This window comes from Malus sylvestris, chromosome 12 (genome assembly GCF_916048215.2).
Source record: "Malus sylvestris chromosome 12, drMalSylv7.2, whole genome shotgun sequence".
Lineage (NCBI taxonomy): Eukaryota > Viridiplantae > Streptophyta > Magnoliopsida > Rosales > Rosaceae > Malus > Malus sylvestris.
This window is the reverse complement of record NC_062271.1, coordinates 12,688,658-12,709,421: the sequence shown is the minus strand read 5'-3', so window position 1 is coordinate 12,709,421 and position 20,764 is coordinate 12,688,658. Positions and strand designations below refer to the sequence as shown.

Genomic DNA, 20,764 nt, shown 5'->3' with positions numbered 1-20,764 from the left:
TATTTATTTATTTTGACAAACGCTCATTTAAGTTACACTAAACCTTGAATACAAAAGAAAATGTTATGTTTGCTACTCAGTACTACGATTTGGTGATATTTCTATTAACTTGTAAGTGAGAGATCTTAAGTTTGAATCTCGTAAATGATGAATTCATTACCAAATTAGGTAGTCCACTATGTGACTTAGCTGAATTCTCCCTCTCCTTAGTGTAAAATATATCGTTGTACTAAAAAAAATAATAATCGTTTTTTTATTAAAAGAAATTCATTAAATGGAGGAACAAATACAATCAGTTCCAATACAATCAAAGTTTAAAGCTAAAGAAGCAAAAGAGGGAGTAACATATTCCCAAATATGGTTCAACGGAATGCCCAACTCATGCTTGGTAAAAGCATACGTCGCAAAATTTCCTTCCCTATAAATATGGTTCCATGAAGTAGAATTGAATTGGGAGCAGCCTCTCCATAAATGGGGGTAAGGCTAGCCGACATTCACCTCTCCCAGACCCTGCGTAAAGTGGGAGCCTTGTGCACTGGGTACGACCTTTTTTTTTATGAAGTAGAATTGAACTTCTTGACCCGTCTTGTAATTTCTGCGACTTCTTGTAATTTCTGCGACCACAACACAAAGGTTCAAAGGAACCGCCCAACGGCCAAGACGCCCAAGACAGTTGCCACTATATTAATTATTTATTGAATGAAATTAGAGAAAAAAAAAAAAAAACCATAAATATGAGACGCGATAAAAGAAAAAGAAAAACCCTTATGTCCCCAAATCAGTAATTCCTGACGCCAGAGGGAGGGTTTTAGGGTTTAAGAGAGTGAGCTACTCAACGAGCACCGCCATTTCCATTTTCCCTGGGACTGTTACTGTTAGGTGCTTCTGATTTGCCGACTCTCGCCATGTGGGCTCTCCGCCGTGCTTCTCTTCCTCTCAGGTATATACTCTCTCTCCTTCTCTCTTGGGTTCAGTGGCCCCATCTTAATCTCCTGTTTGTTAATCAGAAGGTGGGAGAGAATAATCTGAACGATTACAGGTTTTAGGGTTCATCTTAATCACCTGATGTGCAAATGGCTGCTTTGTTTTTATTTTATTTTTTATTTTGCTTACCAGTGTTGATTTGTCTTCTGTACGCAATGAGTTAAGCTGTTTAAGGATTTGTCTTACCTTGAAGTTAGAAATCATTCAATTCATCTTTGTTGAAAGGAAGAGAGAATGTTTTAAAGGGGATTAGAATGGAATTGAAATGCTTCGCGCGACTTTTAAAAAACCACAAACAAAAACAGAGGAGGAACAAATTAAGTTCATGGAGTGGAGACTGTTAGGACTGGAAATTTATCTTCTTTTGATCCTAGACTGTTAAAATATCTTCTGTCGCATCACTGGATATTTTACAGCAACATCATTTCTGCCGTTGAATCTCACTTTTCTCTTTATATAGAGAATAACCACTAGAGCAGCTACACTTGTTTCCAAACGTTTCTTAGGGATGCAATTTTATGTTTCTTTTGTCTCAAAGCATTTCATAATATGCTTGTACTAGTAGAAGCTTGACAATGACATCTTCTGAATTTTTATCTCTCTTTTAGTTATATATTTCCTGCTATTATTTTTTTTTTTTTTATGCAGGATGTTTTCTAGTAAATTCTGGATCTTTCGTTATGTTATGTTGTTGGTTCTTTTCTTTGGGAATGTATGTGAAACTTAGCTTTCCTCTTGCGTCCAGGAACCAAGCATTCAACATAGGAACTTCTCGTGTATGTTGTGCTAATTTGGAGCTACCAATGACTGACAGACACGAGGATGTTTGTTTCTTTGAGTCCTGTAAATCATTGTCTGATGAATGTCTGCCTTCCAAGAGACTATACCACACAACATGTGTTTCTTGGAACTTCTCCATGGATAAACACAGCCTTTCTTCACAAGCTGGTGCAAAAAGCAATGGCGAGGAAGATGACTTGGAAGATGGGTTCTCTGAACTTGAAACACCATCTAGTGTTGAAGCAATTCCAGAGATAAATGGAAATGATGAAAATATAGATGAATTAATTTCTGAACCAGAACTCTCTGAAGTTGATGAAGAAGTTGAAGTTTCCCAACATGAGCTAGAGTTGTCAGAGACTGAGACTGATCCAAGTGATAAAATATCGCGAAAGAAAAGAAACCCTTTAGCACTTTACAAGGCCATCTTAGCTTTCCCGGGTTTCTCTGTTCATGGTGCTCTTGATAAGTGGGTAGAAGAAGGAAATGAAATAAACCGGACACAGATATCGATGGCCCTGCTCAATTTTCGCAGGCGTCAAATGTTTGGGAGGGCATTACAGGTACTTTGACTCAATTTTCTATTGACACTTAAAAAATTCGTAAACCAGATGATAATCTCAAAAGTTTTAATTTGGTCTTAGCTGCCTTATAATTTCTCACTTAATTTATTTATCACGTTTTGAATTGTTTTATTTATATAAATAAGCCAACGTAGCTGATTAAGAAAAGAAAAATAGAGATATTTCAACATGGCAGCCTGCCTGCATTATCTCAGAAGTATTCTAGCATTTGATACACTTTTCAGGTCTTTGTTGCATAGAATAGCTTCTTGTTTTGATATATTTATGTTGTAATCATGACACACTTTGCTTCTTTGTTGTTGTTGGTTTTCTTTTTTTTTTTTGGTTTAATTGTAATTGAAGGAGGACTGATACATATTTTTCAATGAGTCAATTGCACTTGGCTTATAGCTGGATCTTTTGGTTTTCTTTTTTATGATAAATTAATGGTCATCTCATTAAACTTATTTCTTTGAGTCCCATTTTTATGATGAAAGGTAAGAGAAGTTGACTTTGAAGTCATGAGTTCTCACATGCTTTAATGAAATTCTGTAGCTTTATGTTGAAAGTGACCGTAGCACACTGATTTGGCAATGCTTCCATTTGTGCATCTTATAGTTTGATTTAAAGCAGAACAAATTTGTGATAGTTTTACTTTCTTTTCATTTCATCATTTCCCTCAATAGATTAGATATACAATGAAGACAGTAGTATCTTCTTGCACCACAATTGCATCTTCTTTTCTTGTGTTTGTTTCCCGGTTCCTTAAAAGCATGAATTTTGTGCTCATGGAATCTTACTATTGTGTGCTGCACTTTGCAGCTTTCAGAGTGGTTGGAGGAGCATAAGAAGATTGAATTTAATGAAAGAGACTATGCAACTCGTCTCGGCTTAATCGCCAAAGTACGTGGCCTCCAAAGGGCAGAAAACTATCTCGAGAAGATTCCAAAATCCTTTAGAGGTGAGGTAATGTACCAAACCCTGTTGGCATACTGTGTCTCTACCAGCAATATGAAGAAAGCCGAAGAAGTTTTCAACAAAATGAAGGACCTAGAATTCTCGGTCACAGCATTTACTTGCAACCAGTTGCTACTCCTCTACAAGAGGCTTGACAAGAAGAAGATACCAGCTGTATTACTGTTAATGGAGAAAGAAGATGTCAAGCCAACTGCCTTCACATATAAAGTCCTAATAGATACAAAAGGCCAGTCAAATGACATAACTGGAATGGAGCGAGTTTATGAGACAATGAAGGTGGAAGGCATTGAGCCAGAAATCAGCACAAAAGCCACCTTGGCTAGGCACTATGCCGCTGGCGGTCTTAAAGAAAAAGCCGAAGCGGTTTTGAAGGACATGGAATCTGGAAGCTTAAAACAGAATCGTTGGGCTTGTCAATCTTTGCTTCCCCTTTATGCTGAGTTGGGAAATGCCAACGAAGTACGGAGAGTTTGGAAGGTTTGTGAATCAAATCCTCTGTTTGTAGAGTGTTTGGCTGCAATCGAAGCTTGGGGAAAGTTGAAAAAGATTGAAGAAGCAGAGGCAGTTTTTGATAAGATGTTAAAATCAGGGAAGAAACTTTCTTCCAAGCATTATTCTGTGATGTTGAACGTGTATGCGAACAATAAAATGCTAGACAAGGGTAAAGATCTTGTCAAGCGTATGGCAGATAACGATTGCGAGATTGGGCCATTAACTTGGGATGCACTTGTGAAACTCTATGTGGAAGCAGGAGAGGTTGGAAGGGCTGATTCTATTTTGCAGAAGGCTGCCCAGAACAACCAAAAGAAGCCAATGTTCACTTCTTATATGACAATTTTGGAACAATATTCACAAAAGGGGGACATCCATAACTCAGAAAAGATATTTCATAGCATGAGACAGGCTGGTTATACGCCTCACCTTCGTCAGTTCCAATCTCTTATTCAGGCCTATGTAAATGCCAAGGCTCCAGCTTATGGAATCTGGGAGAGGATGAAAGCAGATAATATCTTTCCCAACAAATCTGCACTGGCGCAGTTGGCACAAGTTGATCCATTTAAGAAGACAGCAGTGTCGGATTTGTTTGATTGAGGAATCTGAGGTTGCTCCTGCTCTCTTCAGAACCGGTAGTTTAAATGTCTAGTTCGAATCCTGGATCTGTGAGCATCTATCTACTAGTATTGGGTTTATTATATTTTTCTATTTATCCTTTAAATTAATCTAATATTCAGGAGCTATTTCTCCATGCTGGAGGATCTCTTTGTTAATGTATGAGTCTGACGAAACCTTGTGGCTATTTAGGGACATCGTTGCAGCTGCGGATGAAAGGTTTTGCAGGGCATGAATGCGCGACTTCAGATTATCAAGGGAAATTGTTTAGCTCGCTCATCTCTTCTAGGTAGAAGGAACTCTTGATTTTTTGACACATTGGTATAAAGTCTATCACTCGACTGTTTTGCTTATTATAGTCCAGTGCTGCATGGGTGAATCATTTCACATTTTCATTTACTTAATACCAAAAACAAAACAAAACAAAAAAATGAATAGAAGCCTTTTGCTTTCCTTCAATATCGTATCATTGACTGCTCTTTGTGCGAAGCGTGAGGACTAAATATCTTACGCAAGCCTTTCTCCAGAAAACGCTTGCGTCTATTGGTGGTTTAGAAATGTTTTTAAAATAAGTAAAAGCGTTTTTAGTTTGCTAGAAGTGTTTTTTAACATGTTTGACTGAACAAGAAGTGTTCATAGGTTTAAAAAAGCACTCGAAGTATTTTCTAATGAAGCACTTCAAATGCTTTTCAAGAAGCATTTGATTAATAAGTTCAACATCAACGTGGCGGCTCAGTGGTCAAATCTGTTTCTTGTAATGACTAGTAGATCAATCTTGATGTTGTTTTTGGGAGCTTGGGGTAACGGAGTGACGCATTGGGAGGATGATTCTCTCCCTTCCGATTTCTCTCCACTTCCCTTTCTTCCTACTTGAATGGTTAAGATTAAGCCACATTAACGTCTTATATTGAATTTTTTGTAAAGATTATAAGACAAAAGGCAAAGTGTGAGAGGAGGGAATTAGAAAAAGGATGGAATAGGAGAGAAAAGAATCCTATTCCGACGCATTGACCATCCCTGAAGTTCTGAGGTGTCGTCTTGGCCCTTGGGAAAGTTAAGGTGTTGTATGGTTGAATCATTTCACTCGACTGTTTTGCTCGTTCTAGTCTAGTGGTGCATGATTGAATCAATTCACATTTTCGTTTCCTTAATATCCAAAAACAAAAAAGAAGAAAAAAAACAAATAGAAGCCTTTTGCTTTCCTCCAATATCGTATCATTAAATGCTTTATGCAAAGCATGAGGACTATATATCTTACGCAAGCCTTCTTCGAAAAACACTTCCAAATAACTAAAAAACGCTTTCAGATCGCAAGAAGTGTTTTTTTAACAAGTTTGAGTGACAGAACAAGCTAAGAAGTGTTTCTAGGTTCAAAAAAAAAAAAAAAACACTTGAAACGTTTTCTAAAGAACCACTTGTTGTGTATTTTTAGAAAGCACTCCAAATATTTTTTTCCAAGAAGCATTTAGTCGGTGAATCCGTTTCTTGTATGACTCTAGTAAAATATAGGCCACAACAATAACTTCCCTATTTTGTCCAAATTGAAGGTTACTCATGAAAAAAAAAGTTGTCCCTTTTAATCAATACTATTTTTTAGGAATTAACCTTCTTGCAGGGGGTGGTGCCTTACTAATCTAAATAGTGCTCACAAGAAATGTTACTTTAGGCCTCATTTGATAGAAATGATTGAAGAAAGAGATGGATGAAAACTTTCATATTTTGTTTAAGTTGAAAGTTACTCATGAAAAATGTATTGATTAAAAGGGACATTTTTTTTTTCATGTGTAACCTTCAATTTGGTGCAATGATATTGTGAATTTGGCATGCAGTGTATACCATTCAACCATAGTGCTAGGACACTCGCATACACTCGGAAGTACATATGGGTGCTAGACTGCTAGTGGAACTAAAATCGAGTTTCAGAGGGTTAAGTGAACTTAAATTCGAATTTCATGAGACATTAAAAAATAAGGAAAACTAATGAAAATGGCTTGAAAACTTTGAGTTTTAATGATAAGGACAAAATAAAGGGTAAAGTGAATAGTACCATGATTGACTTTTTAGTGTAAAAATGTGGTTTTTCGTTAAAGTGAACAGTACTGAATGCTTTTCGTTAAAGTTCCCTAAAAAATAAGCCTAATATATTTATGTACGTGTCCACAGATGATGGGCAATACGTTTTTAATCTTTTCCGAAGAATAAAAAGACCAAAAACGTTCACCTAGAAAGATAGCATGCATGCGCGATTGCGCGGGAATGAATATTGTCGGTTTTGGTGCAGTCAGAGGAACGTACTTGCACGGGTAATATATTTCACAAAAATGCTATCATTACCAACTATTTGTACCATTATTTCTCTTTAATAGAGATTGGACTTACATGCGTGGACGGATCCTACCTTTATCAGAAAGATAGTACAAATGATAATACAATTAGATGGTAACATTACTCTATATTTCATGCCCAATACAGAAGCAACCTAGTAAATATATTTCAAACAACGTTGTTGACATTAATTCATTCTTCCTTAATTGGAAAAATAGATTCATAATTCAAGGAGAGTGTTAACGTAAAGGACTTGGGATAACTTTCATTTACCCAAAAACCATCCTAAATTATTATTTAATAAAAAGGGCTTAAGTTTTAACCATAAAGACAAATTATGAATACATTAGGCCCTTTAAATACTAAAAACACGGGCTCAATAAAAAGCCGAACCCGCTTAACAATTATAATTTCAAAAATGCCCCTTAACCCAAGGCCTGTTACTAAAATAATGGTTACAGCATTCAATCCACCACCTCACTGCCATTAATAATACACCAATCACTCCTACAAACCAGCAAACAGAACAAAATTTGAACTCCACAAAGAAAAATCCATTTTGCAAAATCCAATTTCAACTTCAAATTCCAATTTTCAAACAAAAAGCTACACATCAATGACAGAAGAAAAACAAATTCCCGACAAACAAGAGGTACTAAACTAAAATCCTTGTTAAATTCTTGCTTCAAAAATACAATTATTGGTGATGTAAAATTACGGTTTTAACCTTGGACATTGAACTTTGTAGTGTGTGTGTGTGACATACTTTTGGGACTTAGATGTTATTTTGGGGTTGATTGGTGACCCACGTGGAACATACACACACACACACACACACACTTTCCCTCTCTCTCTTCTCTCCCGCACTCTCTCACCCTCGGACTCACTCTGTCTTCTTCCCTCACGTACGAACAACACCCAAAACCCTTTCAAACTTCACGGATCGACGTCAAAGAGGTAAGATTCTTGTTCCTTGTAAGCTTTTGAGTTCATTGCTACCATTTTTTAGAATGGAAAGCTTCAAAAACCTGAGAAACCCTAACCCCGACTTTGTGCACTGTTCATGCACACGTAATTTTGAAGGTTTTAAGGAATTTGAAGCTTATAGGTAGCTTAAGGAGGTCCTCACGAGGCTAAGAGTGGTTCGTTGGAAGAATTTGGACGTCGGAATAGCGAGAACAGCGAGTTGCAGGTTTGGCCGGAATATCATAGGGTTTTCCGGCGAATCCCGTGGGTTTTAGGACTCGAAAAAGGTATGGTTTTGTTCGTATTGATGAGATCTTCAAAATGGTTTAAATTTCATGAATTTTGGATGTAAATCGACTGAGATATAAGGTTTAGAAAATTTCCCAGTTTCCTGCGTCGGCGACGGTCATCGGAGGTCCAAGGTTAGGGATGACAGAATATTCCGTCAAGTTTGACGGAATATTCTAACGGCGTTAGTTAACTTTAACAGATTCCGTTACTATTTGACATAATATTCCTAATGGCGTCACTGTTGATGTGGGTGTGCCAGACAAGTGCTCGCGCGTCTGGCTTGCCTTGGCCGGGACGTGGGTGGTCGGAAAATTATTCTAAAAATATGAGGATGTTCGTGGAGTTGTGTGGATCGCATTGGTATATTCAAACACCCCATTTGAGCATTGTATGAGAAGTTATTAGCTAGTTTTGCCTATGTGCTTTAAATAACGTTTTTATAGTTAATTCGCATATAGGTGAGACTTATCCCGAGGAGGAGCGCGTTCAAGGGCAACTCAGGGGCTACGACCCATTCAACATACCAGTGAGTGGGCTTTTGGTTTTCAGTATATATTTATATACTTGATATTTTTCCCAGAAAATACGTTTTAATGAGAATATGCCTTGAATGCCATGATATAAGTTTATAATTCGTATATGAATTGGTATATGATGCATTATATATATAATTGTGGTGCTGTGGACGCTTAGGTAAGCTCAGGTGAGTTATGTTTGGTTATGTGAATTATCGATGATGTGATATGTGATTGAATAACGTTGAGCTCATAAAACTGCACTTAGGGTGATTATGATTTAGCCAGAGATATGGCACATGCCTGTTTATAATGTCACCTCCTGCACCATATGCTCATATTGGATCCAGTTTAGGTGCACAGTCTTGTCGTACATACCTTTACTATGGTTCTGACTCATAGGTGACTTGCGAATTATCGCCCATCTATTATGTGAGAGTAGTATTGAGCATAATTATATTACACCCAGTATTGTTGTACAGACCTTTTCATTTGGTTCTGACTCTTGTGCAGTATAGTGCCGTATAGGTTATTGTAGTGACTCCGGCTAGATTGACTTTTGAACTATGAATTCAGTCGTACAGACTACCATAGGGGTTCCGGCTAATATGTTATATTTCTATGAAGTTATTCTCACCTGAATTACTTACTCTGTTATATCTTGACATGGCATACATATGAATATGATTATGTGAAGCATGATTTGAATTGATATATTTACATGTATATTTATGTATATGCTTATATTCTGATTCTGGGAAAAATTATACATGTTTTATAGCGAGGGGTTAGAAATGTTGATAAATGAAACGGTTTTGTAAAACATTTGTTTTTGCCCACTCACGTTTTCTGTTTTTCGCCCCTCCAAGTTTTAGGTAAGCTTGTTGTTGCTGGGTACGAGGAATTCAACGTTCTGACATATCAAAATAATTGTAGGACATCTTATGGTACTTTATAATTAGTACTTGTCCTACTGGACTGCACCTAGACTTTCTATGCTCTGATTAGGAGTATTTACTCTTGTATCTTACTCCTAACACTTCTTGTTTAGTAGTGCACTCTAGTAGTTTGGTTTTTAATTATTCATATATTTCTTATCTTTATTGCTTCCGCACAATGCACATGGCTACGTGACACACCCCGTCCCGAAGGAGGGCATGTTGGCCGTCACGTGAGAGTGACGTAACCATTTGCACAGTACGGAAGCTTTAAGATACAATTTATACGTTGATACACCCGAAGGTGAGTCCTAATTTTGTCCAATCTGTCAGAACACCGTCGAATTCCTCGTAGTCACCACACCTTTGTGATTCCTGAACCTGGAGGGGCGCAAAACCAAAATTGAGTGGGTCAGTAAAACAATTCTTTTCCAAATCCAAACATTTCTCAAAACGTTGTAACCCCTCTCCGTAAAACTTGTATACTTTCCCAGAAATGTAAAATATAAATATACATATATATTCTCAAAACTTCATTTTTACTATCTCAACATTTTTCTTTATCAATCATGCCATGCCATGTCTATTTCAACAGTTAAGTATGGATGCATCAACAATAATCATATCAGGTGCAAGAAAGTAATCAACCGGAGGCCCTCTAATAGCCCTGTACGGTTGAACCTAGAGCTCAAAATCTATCACTATCACTCTGCCGGAGTCACCTCTGTGACCTGTACGGCCTTCTGCACATAAGTCGGAACCACCTAATGTAGTCTGTACGACTCAATGGTTAATATTACACTCTAGTGCTTTCTCATCAATCATCTATGCACATAATCTAAGGTCACCCACCAGTCGAAATCTCACTAACACTCTACGACTGGCCCGTCGCACCCACTCCGCGTGGACTGTGCGACCAGCATCTACTTGGATCCAAGGCGAGCGTGCGATGCGGTGAATACTATAAGCACTAAACCATGGTGCAGGATTTGAGCTCAATATATATCAACATCATCATAACAGTATTTAAATACTCACCTGATACTCACATGTGCGTCCGCCGCACCAATTCATACATATGCATCATATATCAATTCATATCATTTCATGCATGGCAATTCGATTCACGTTTTTCATATAATTCTATATACTTTTCGCACACTTCTATGCATGGCATTTCAACTAATATATCTCATATACTTTTATACATTTTCATTTAAAGCATAATTTCATGCATTTTCAATTTCTGGGAAAACGGTAAGTATATATGTATACGGAAAACAAAACTGCCCACTCACAGAATACATCGACGTGTCGAAGGTCCCTGAGCCTCCCTTAGCCATGCCCAACGTCCGTATAATCCTCGCCTATACGAGAAGTAACCAAATTGACGTTAATTAACGCATAATCCCACTCTTAGCTAATAACTCCTCATATATTGCTCAAATTGGGTATATGAATATACCACTGTGACCTACACAACCTCAGGATCATCCCCATTTTTTTAAAATAATTTTTGGAGTCCTCACGCGCCCCCACGTGCCTGACGTGGCACGGACCTACGCGCCCCCACGTACGGCCACGTGCCGTGCACACTAACAGTGTCAATTGACGCCGTCAGGAATATTCCGTTAAAACCCCGGAATATTCCGTTAACTTAACCTTTTTCCGTTACTGCCGTTAGGAATATTCCGTTAAATATAACGGAATATTCTCCTTTCTTCTCCGGCGGTCCTTCGCCGGACTCCGGTCGCCGGAAAACTGGAAAAACTTTAAACTCACTATTCTCCTTCGTTTTTCGTCCAAATTTTTCGTACCTTATACCAAATTGAAGCCCTAAACACCTACTATCACGTTGGAGTGGTTTTAAGGTCTAAAAACAACGAGATCATACCTTTCCAATAATTCCAAAATCTGGCCAAACTCGAACCAAGTGATCCCGACGTCCATTTTGTTCAAACGAGGCACTCCGAGCCTCCTCGTGACCTCCTTAAGCTCACTATGAGCTTGGTTTGGCCTAAAACACAACCAATTCAAAGCTCATGAACAGTACACATTCACGGCAACTTTAGAAACTAGGGTTTTCGAAGTGAAACTTACCTTAAACTGGTACCTACGTGATCGTGGAGTCCTCAGGAGTGCAATGGTGGTTTTAAATCCGGCGTTGGTATTAGTTTTAGGTGGTTTTGATGGTTGCCCGTGTGTTCGAGAGGGTGAGAGAGAGAGAGTGAGGTCTGAGGAAGAGAGAGAGAGTATGAAGGACAGTATACGGGAAATGGGGAGGGAAATAAGGAATGGGGATCCCACGTGGCCCCTTCTCAGTCCTTAACTCCAAACCACAAAATTTTAACCTAAAAATCTAAGTTCCATCCTTATTAAATTCCATTTTATTTTCAAAACTTAGGAACCTAGATAATTATTAACTTGAGCTTCACATACTTAGTATTTCTTAAGGGCAATTTCGTCCATTCACAGCCACGAATGTAATATTTTGGAACGGGCTGTGACACTACGTCACCCTCACATGACGGCCAGCATGCCTTGATCTCGGTCGGGGTGTGTCAGTTTGGTATCAGAGCTTAGTTTTAGCAGTCCTGTATGGTTCATGAATATTCTAATCCTTGTGATGTATTATGTCAGAACTATGCTGCCTCATAGAGAGCACCATCACTCAGCTGAGCCTAGTTTTCCTGATATTGCTCAATTAGGGGAAGCTATAGTTACTGTCATTTAGTCCGCGTTCTGTCCTCCTCAGATGACACCTCTTGAGACTGTGTATAATATGAAGCTGAATCACTTTATAGGAAATGAAGGACATGAAGGAGCGAAAAAATGGCTTAATCATATCGAGAAGACTTTCCTTGTGATGCAGAGTCAGGGGAATCTGCCTCTTGATAGGTGGGTCGAGATGACTACCTGGTTTTTGGGAGAGCAGCCTGCATCTTGGTGGAGACAGGAGTCTTACCAGTTGACCCCAACGGAGATTGTTGACTGGGGAGTATTTAAAGAGTTGTTTCAGAAAAGGTTCATTCCTCCTGAGTACATTGATCGTAAGAAACAAGAGTTTACTCATTTGAAGCAAGGAAAGATGTCAGGGAATGAGTATTATAGGAGGTTCACTGATCTATCGTGATATGATCCGGAGGTTGCTGCTAATCCAGTTGAGATGCTCTGTCGCTTCAGGTTGGGTACTAAGAAGAAATGGCATTCTGTAGCGACATCGACTCCCTGTGTCACTTACCAGGAGTTTTATGAGGTTCTACTGCGGATTAAGAACTCAGAGAACATGCCCAGTGAAAGTGAGGATGAAGAAGATAAGAATGGGAACCAGAGACGAGATGATAAAGGAAAAGGGCAAGCATCTCAGGGACCTCGTAAGATCGAGAGTTTTAAGAGGAGTGGTGGCAGTTCTAGCTCTTCTAGCGGAGGTTTGAGTTCTAATATGTAGAGGAGAGGTGGTAGATTTACTGGAGGCCATAAATTTCAGAGACAGAGAGACTTTGGTGGTTCAAGTGCTCATTTGTGCCGCAGGTGTAATAATAGGCATTTTGGGGAGTGTAGGAGAGGTAGCGGTGGATGCTATACTTGTGGACAGATAGGTCATAGGGTTGCTCAATGCTCTAAGAGTCAGTAGAGACCCCAGCAGCCTTGTTTCCCACCACCTGTACAGTCCCAGCAAGCTTCAGGATCTAATGGTTATGCCCATACTAGACGATGAGGTGCCTATCATTATTAGGATGACGCCGCTCCTTGTAGTTCAGGGCAATATCAGTACTTTCAGGACCCTCAGTATCGGGGAGGTTCTATGTCATATCAGCCACATTCAGCCAGTGGATCCAGTGGTACCAAGGGGGACAGCCTCAGCAGGTCAAGATTACTACTAGCAGTGCAGGATCTTCGAGGCAGTATGGTCAGCCAAGACAAGGACATGGCATTCATGCTAACAGAGGTCGCGGTGAACGACAGCAGAATCAAGGGCGTATCCATAACATGTCACTGTAAGATGCTCAGAACAATCCTGATTTAATCATGGGTACGTTAAATATTCTTGGTCATTTTGCTACAGTATTGATTGATTGTGGTGCTACGCATTCTGTTATTTCTCATACATTTGCTCAAGTGACGCAACCCCATCCTATACCTCTAAGATATGATTTAGAGTTTTCTATCCCTAGAGGGAATAGATGTTTTGTGGATCGAGTATATCCAGGATGTCCAGTGATGGTAGAGGATGTTGTTATGCTGGCTAATCTTATGCCGTTGGATATTATGGATTTTGATGTATTTCTGGGCATTGATTGGTTGCACTATAATCGTGCCAAGATAAATTGTTATGGAAAGACAGTCACATTTCATTGTCTTGGATTACCTAAAGTTACATTTGTATGAGAGCCTAGTGGGGTGAGGCATGGTGTTATTTCAGCCATGAAAGCCAATAGATTGTTGTCGAAAGGTTGTCAGGGATATTTGGCTCATGTGGTGTTGAATGATGATGCTCCTAGTAGTGTGGAGGATGTACGCATGGTCAGATATTTTCCGAATGTATTCCCTAAGGATTTGCCTGGATTGCCGCCAAATAGAGATATGGAGTTTGTTATTGATCTGCTTTTAGGTACGAATCCTATATCTTTGACTCCCTATAGAATGGCTCCTACTGAAGTAAGGGAATTGAAAGTACAGTTGCAAGAATTAGTGGATAAAGGTTTTGTTCAGCCTAGTACTTCACCTTGGGGAGCTCCAGTTTTATTTGTAAGGAAGAAAGACGGAACTTTGAGGTTGTGCATTGATTACAGGCAATTAAATAGGGTAACAATTAAGAACCGTTATCCGTTACCCCGTATAGATGATTTATTTGATCAACTCCGAGGTGCTTGTGTATTCTCTAAGATTTTCTTAAGGTCGGGTTACTACCAGTTGAAGATTAAAAATGAAGATGTCCCTAAGACCGCATTCAGGACATGATATGGTCATTATGAGTTTCTTGTGATGCCATTCGGGTTAACTAATGCACCAGCAACTTTTATGGATTTGATGAATCGAGTATATTGTTCTAAATCCATAAACAGTGTTTATTTGTTATATCTCATAAATATTGGGCGTTATTTTTTTTTTATCAATTTCACAAAGTACAGGTTATTATGCTTTAATTCAAAAAACACTATTTGTCATAGCTCGTCCCGGAGTATTATTTTTTACAGCATGAAATTACAATTATACCCTTGAACCTTATGGTGTGTGATATGTAGGTTGCGGTTTCATTCTTAATTTTTCCTAAGTTTTGGAATACTTAGGACTTAAGTGTTTTGTTTTGGTTTGATGGGGACAAACTAGGACCACATAACACACCCACACACCACACCCGTGCTCTCTTTCTCTCCTCCCTCTCGGATTTTTTTTTTTAAATGTGTACAATTGTATGGACAAACTTTGGAACCAACCATACACACACATATCAACGTCAAGAAGGTAAGATTCGAACTCCTTGCAAGTCCCTGAGTTCATATATGCCATTTTTAGATCGTGAAACCCTCAAAACCCCTCAAAACCATCACCCTTGATTTGAGTATTGTTCATGTGGTCCTAATTATGGATGTTTCAGGAGATTTTAAGCTTGTAGGAAGCTTTAGAACGTCCTTACGAAGCTCGGAGAAGACAAACCAAGCAATTTGGACATCAGGAGACTTAGTTTCAATGAGTTGCAATTTGGCAGGATTATCGCAGAATTTTCCGGCGTGATTCCGTGATTTTTGGAGCTTGGAATTGGTAAGAATGTGTTCTACTCGTTGTAAGCTTCAATTTGGTATAAGTTTCATGAGTTTTGGTGCAAAAATGAAGAAGTTATAAGGTTTTTTCAAATTTCCAGTTTTTCGGCGACGGCGACGGCAACGGTCACCGGAGTCGAAGGAAGAAGACGAGAGTATATTCCATCAACTTTGACGGAATATTCTAACGGCATCAGGTTAGTTTTAACGGTATATGCCATTATTTAACGGAATATTCCCTAACGCCATTAGGGTTACCGTCAGTGTGCCTGGCAAGTGCCCGTTCGTGGGCGGCGTGTCTGGCCGTGCCTTGGCCGGCGCGTGACGGCACGTGGGTGGTCCGAAAATTTTTCTAAAAATATGAGGATGTTCATGAGGTTGTGTAGATCACGTTCGTATATTCAAACATCCCATTTGAGCAATATATGAGAAGTTATTAACTAGTTTTGTCTATGTACTTTAAATAACGTTTATTCAGTTATTTCGCATATAACCTATCCCAAGGATGAGCGTAGTCAAGGGCGGCTCGGGGGCTACGACCCTTCGACATACCGGTGAGTGAGTTTTTGGTTTTAAGTATATATGTATATGCTTGGTATCTTTCCCAGAAAATGCATTTAAATGAGTTATGATTTAAATTGCCATGCCAAATGTTTTACATTTAGAATATGCATATGATGTTTCCATATATATATGTAATTGTGGTGCTGTGGATGCTTAGGTAAGCCCCAGGTGAGTTTATGAATTGTGAATGTGAATAACGGTTGTGATTAATTGAGAAACATTGAGCTCATAAACCTGCACCCCGGTGCTAGTGATTTAGCCAGAGATATGGCACAAGCCTGTATATAATGTCACCTCTCGCACCATATGCTCACATTAGATCCAATTTAGGTGCACAGTCTTGTCGTACAGACCATTATAGGTGGTTCTGACTCGTAGGTGACTAGGGATTTATCACATAGCTATAATGAGAATGTAGTAATGAGCATAATTATATTACACCCAATTTTGTCGTACAGACCATTACAATGGTTTCGACTCATGTGCAGTGTAGTGCCGTATAGGTCACTTGCAGTGACTCCGGCTAGATTGACTAATGAGCTATGAATTTAGCCATACAGACTTCTGCAGGGGTTCCAGCTAATATGTTATTTTTCCATGAATTTATTTTCACCTGAGTTATTCTGTTTTATATTTTGGCATGGCATACTTATGAATATGGATATGTGAATCATGAATTGAATGAATATATATATATATATATATATATATATATATATATATATATATATATTTATATTCTATTTTTGGGAAAATTATACATGTTTTACAGCGAGGGGTTAGATCATTTGATAATGAAATGCTTTTGAAAAGCCTTATTTTTGCCCACTCACACTTTCTATTTTGCACCCCTCCAGGTTTTAGATAAGCTTGTTCGTTGGTGGCTCACGAGGATTAGTGGAGGTTCTGAGAGACTATCACGAATGTAGGGCATCTTTGAATGTCGTTTCATTAGTAGTTGTTTTCTGGACTGAACTTAGGCTACTTACACTTTGATTGTGTATTCACACATATTCTAGCACTTGTCTTAACTAGTACTCTTATGAGTTGGCTTTCATTTATTCGTATTCTCTATTATCATTATTGCTTCTGCACTGTGCACATGGCTACGTCACCCTCACGTGACGGTCAGCATGCCCTAATTTGGGTCGGGGTGTGTCACTATTAATTTTTTGTTCTAGTTTAAGAAATAATGTGCGTCATGTTAATTTATGGTCATAAAAAGTGTGGGATGTTTTGTTGTAGTTCACGAACTAATGTTGGTTTTGCTCCCCTGATTGTTTTGGTTTTGTTTTGCTCCCTTTCATAAACAATGTGGGTTGTTTTGGTTTGGTTTTGCTCACTTTCCTTATAAATAGTGTAGGATATTTCATAAACAATGTGAGTTATATTGTTCTAGATCCATAAACAGTGTTTATTTTGTTACCTATCATAAATATTGGGATTTTTTTTATCAATTTCACAAAATTGTACAGGTTATTAGGCTGTAATTCCATAAATACTAGTGTTTTTTTTTGTTTTAGTTCGAGAAATAGTGTGGGTTATGTTAATTCATAATCATAAAAAGGGTGGGATGTTTTGTTGTAGTTCACAGACTAATATTGATTTTGCCATTTCAAAAATAGTGTGGGTTGTTTGGTTTGGTTTTGCTCACTTTCCTTATCAATAGTGATATTTCATAAATAATGTGGATTGATTTTGCTCCATTTCTTAAATATTGTGAGTTTATTTTCGTTCTTGGTTAGTTTGATGTAATTCCACAAATATAGTTTATTTTCTTACCTTCCAGGTACATTGTGGTTTATTTTGATTCATTTTATAAATAGTGTGAGTTCATTTAGTGTAGTTCGAGAAATAACATGCGTTTTTTTTTTGTTATAGTTCAAGAAATAGTGTCCTAACAATTTTCATTGCAGATGGAACAACGAAAGCACTTAAAAAGAAGAGTAAAACTAAAAAAAAAAAAAGAAGCTAAAAAGAAGAAGGAAACTCCAGTATATATGCAACATGATCGAGTTTGCTGATGCAATGAAATTCTACAAGTCTATCTACAACAATGTCAAGACATCTGTGATAAACTAGCAAATACGCCATTTTGGAGTCTACTGAAGACGTACACGGATGAGACCATGATTATGTCAAAAAGGAAGAAGAAGTCCGACATAGATTTGATCAAAATCATTAACCACTACCACAAAAACCAAAAGTTCAAATTTGGATGCCATAAATAAAAAGCGATTTCCAGTGATGATGTTTTCCAAATCTTTGAATTGAACAACAAAGGAATTGATCTGCCGAATACTGATAAATTCACCAAATTCGGCAACGACGACCACCTCATCAAAAAATATTTCACAAATGTCAAGATCGTCAAGAAGAAGCACCTTGCAGAAGCATACAAGAAATCAGTCAAAGACAAAACACCCGAGGGTGCAAAAGATACCGCAACTCATACGCGCACACCTCATTCAGTCACTGTTGTTTACAAACTCTGAAGCTTACATCACATGGAGTTTCCTAAAAATATGTGGGAATTTGGAGGAGATAAACAAGTACAATTGGGCAAAATGAGTAAAGGACTATCTCTTCAAGATGCTTGACAAAGCACAAAAAAAAAAAAAAAGGAAGGAGAAGAACCGACAACACATGGATGCACCATCCTTGTTTTGGTAAGTAACCAAAATAGTAGTATGAAAATAACATGAATTATTTCTTAAAAATTTGACACAACTAACTTCACTTCCTTAATTCGTACAGTACTGGATATGTCTTCACACAAAACTGATGGAGACAATAAAATAATGAGAAAACATGATTCCAGCAATCACAAGATGGGACGCAAGCATGATCCATAAAGCAATCAAAGATGTCCTAGTAGAAAAAATCAAGGTTATCACCAATAATCAATATATTTCACTTTGAAACGATGTTTTCAACAACAACAAAAAACTGACATTCTCATATAAAATGACACCTATCTAATGTGATTGTGTATAGATTGAGGATGCCATTCCTTCTAATTAGCCACATTTAGAGTCTTCGAAAACACAACGACAAAAAAAGAAGGCAAATAAAAAGAAGCAACCTAATACTCAAGATGATGAATCAAACAGAGAACACATAACACAAGAGGTACCAAACAATCTCCAAACAAAAAATGATCACATATGACCAATAACATCTATAAACAATTAATTAATTCTTAAAAAAAAAAATGTTCATTAATTGTGTGTTTTGTTCACTTCCATAAAATACTATGGCTTATTATGTTTATGTTTCATAAATAGTTTGAGTAATTATATTGTAGTCTAAAAATAGTGTGTCTATTTCATAAACAGTGTTGGTTAATTTCATAAATAGTGTTGGTTATTTCAAAAATAAAGGGGGATAGAATACTCTAGTTCCAGAAATAGTGTAGCGTAATTTAGTTAAATTTCACAAATAATGTGGTCAAGTTTCAAAAGAAGTGTTGGACATTTTTATGCAAATTAACAAATATGTAATGTTATTGTGTGCGGATTGGTTCTAGAGTTCCTTCTTCTCAACCACAAGAACAATCTTCAAAGGGAAAACAACATAAAAAGAGAGCAAAGGAATGGAAGAAAACTGTTGCTGAAATTGCAAAGAATCATTATGAAAATGAAGAACACAAAATAGAAAACATAACATAGCTTGACCAGAATGTGATCAACAATGAGCAAGAAAAGGATGCTGGCAAAGATACAGTGAAAGATCAGTCCGAAAAGAAAGCGAACCTAATAGAGAAGACACAACAGAGCTTGACCAGAATCTGAACAAGAATGGGCAACAAACTGATGAACCAGAGAATATCAACATCAATGAAGCCCAAACAACATTTGAGCAATTGTTTGGTGAGAAAATGATCAAGTTGGATGCCACTGTCCAAAAACACATCATCGTCATGGATATAGTTATGAGCGAAAAGCTATTCGATGAGTTCAACAAAGTTAAGAGCAGAGAAGAGGTACATAACCTTCAGGTAAATGATGACACATGCAATTGACATATTAAACAGAGAGTGCTTGATACTCGGTCTAACAAACAAAATGCTCAACAATGAAATTGAAAAGCTTCTCGAAAACTAAAAATCCATCAGAAGGATAACAATGCATAGAATGCTGAAATGTTAAGGATGTAGACAAAGAACTATGCAAATACTTTGAAGATCAATGATTATCTGAATTAGATGGCGATTTTGAAAAAGAAGTTAGAAGAAGGTCAATCAAATGCGGCTAAAATGGAACCTTTACAAATTCTCAATTTGAATACTTATGCACAAGAATTTCCAGAAGACTTGCAAGATAAGAAAGAACCTTCACCAGTACCAAATGTGGCTAAAATGCAAGTTCAAACGAAAACACCAACAGTAGAACCAATTCCAAATGTGGCAAAATGGAAGTTTAGATGAAGACATCAAAAGTGAAGGATGTTCAAAGGATAACAATAAAGGAAAACAATTTATCACTAAGGGAAAGGTACAGATGAAAACAATGGTCCGAAATGTACGTGCTAAGGATGACCATAAACAGAACATTGATCCAGGATTCATCTACGGTCGCGCCAAAAAAAGAAAAAAAAAACAAAACAAAAGAAGATTAATTACAAGCTTGCAATAAGTGACAGTGAAAGTTCTTCGGTTATGCAATCATAATAAGAAACTTTGGACCCCATCATTGAAAAAGAAAGGAGAAGCCTAAAGGTGAATCACCTTTGAAGGCGAAAGTTGAAGCAACACAAGTTAAAGAAACAAAAGATCAATTACATGTCAAGACTGACGTGGAATCCTATTTGAAGAGTATCGTTTAAGAACTAGAGAAGAAGCCTAAAAAAAAGGCAACTAAAAAAAAGGCAACTGAAAAGATGACAAGAGGAGAGGAAAAAATTAAATGCCTCCAAATACAAGGGCATACAAGCTGCTGGACCAAGAAACAAAGGAAAAAAAATCAAAGAGTATTACAGACAATATC

The 20,764-nt window shown here is 37.7% G+C and overlaps 1 protein-coding gene, 1 long non-coding RNA gene and 2 pseudogenes across 3 annotated transcripts; 3 read left to right on the top strand and 1 right to left on the bottom strand.

Annotated features, from left to right (window-relative positions):
* The first annotated feature begins 645 nt into the window (after positions 1-645).
* On the top strand, positions 646-4,874 carry LOC126594338 (pentatricopeptide repeat-containing protein At1g80270, mitochondrial-like). Of its 2 annotated transcripts, none has more exons than XM_050260582.1 (4): positions 646-940; positions 1,730-2,327; positions 3,150-4,407; positions 4,608-4,874. In XM_050260582.1, the coding sequence occupies exons 1-3, from the start codon at positions 906-908 to the stop codon at positions 4,395-4,397; spliced, it is 1,881 nt and encodes a 626-aa protein (XP_050116539.1). In that variant the 5' UTR covers positions 646-905; the 3' UTR covers positions 4,398-4,407; positions 4,608-4,874. The 2 variants fall into 2 exon arrangements, 1 of the variants encoding a protein (XP_050116539.1); XR_007613216.1 differs by having other exon boundaries at positions 649-940; positions 3,150-4,465.
* Positions 4,875-9,645: 4,771 nt separating this feature from the next.
* LOC126593769 (uncharacterized) lies at positions 9,646-11,268 on the bottom strand. Its single transcript, XR_007613023.1, has 3 exons — positions 11,028-11,268; positions 10,749-10,993; positions 9,646-9,831 (listed from the first exon to the last, which is right to left on the bottom strand). It is a non-coding gene; the product is annotated as an uncharacterized LOC126593769 (long non-coding RNA).
* Positions 11,269-17,905: 6,637 nt separating this feature from the next.
* On the top strand, positions 17,906-18,800 carry LOC126592161 (uncharacterized; annotated as a pseudogene).
* Positions 18,801-19,656: 856 nt separating this feature from the next.
* LOC126592159 (uncharacterized) overlaps positions 19,657-20,764 on the top strand; it is a 34,050-nt pseudogene continuing 32,942 nt past the window's right edge.

Bases quoted from the DNA above. Each gene is read 5' to 3' on its own strand.
- LOC126594338 (XM_050260582.1), top strand. From the start codon at position 906: ATGTGGGCTCTCCGCCGTGCTTCTCTTCCTCTCAG. The intron at 941-1,729 runs GTATATACTCTC...TCTTGCGTCCAG, and splicing joins CGTGCTTCTCTTCCTCTCAG to GAACCAAGCATTCAACATAG. The intron at 2,328-3,149 runs GTACTTTGACTC...TGCACTTTGCAG, and splicing joins TGTTTGGGAGGGCATTACAG to CTTTCAGAGTGGTTGGAGGA.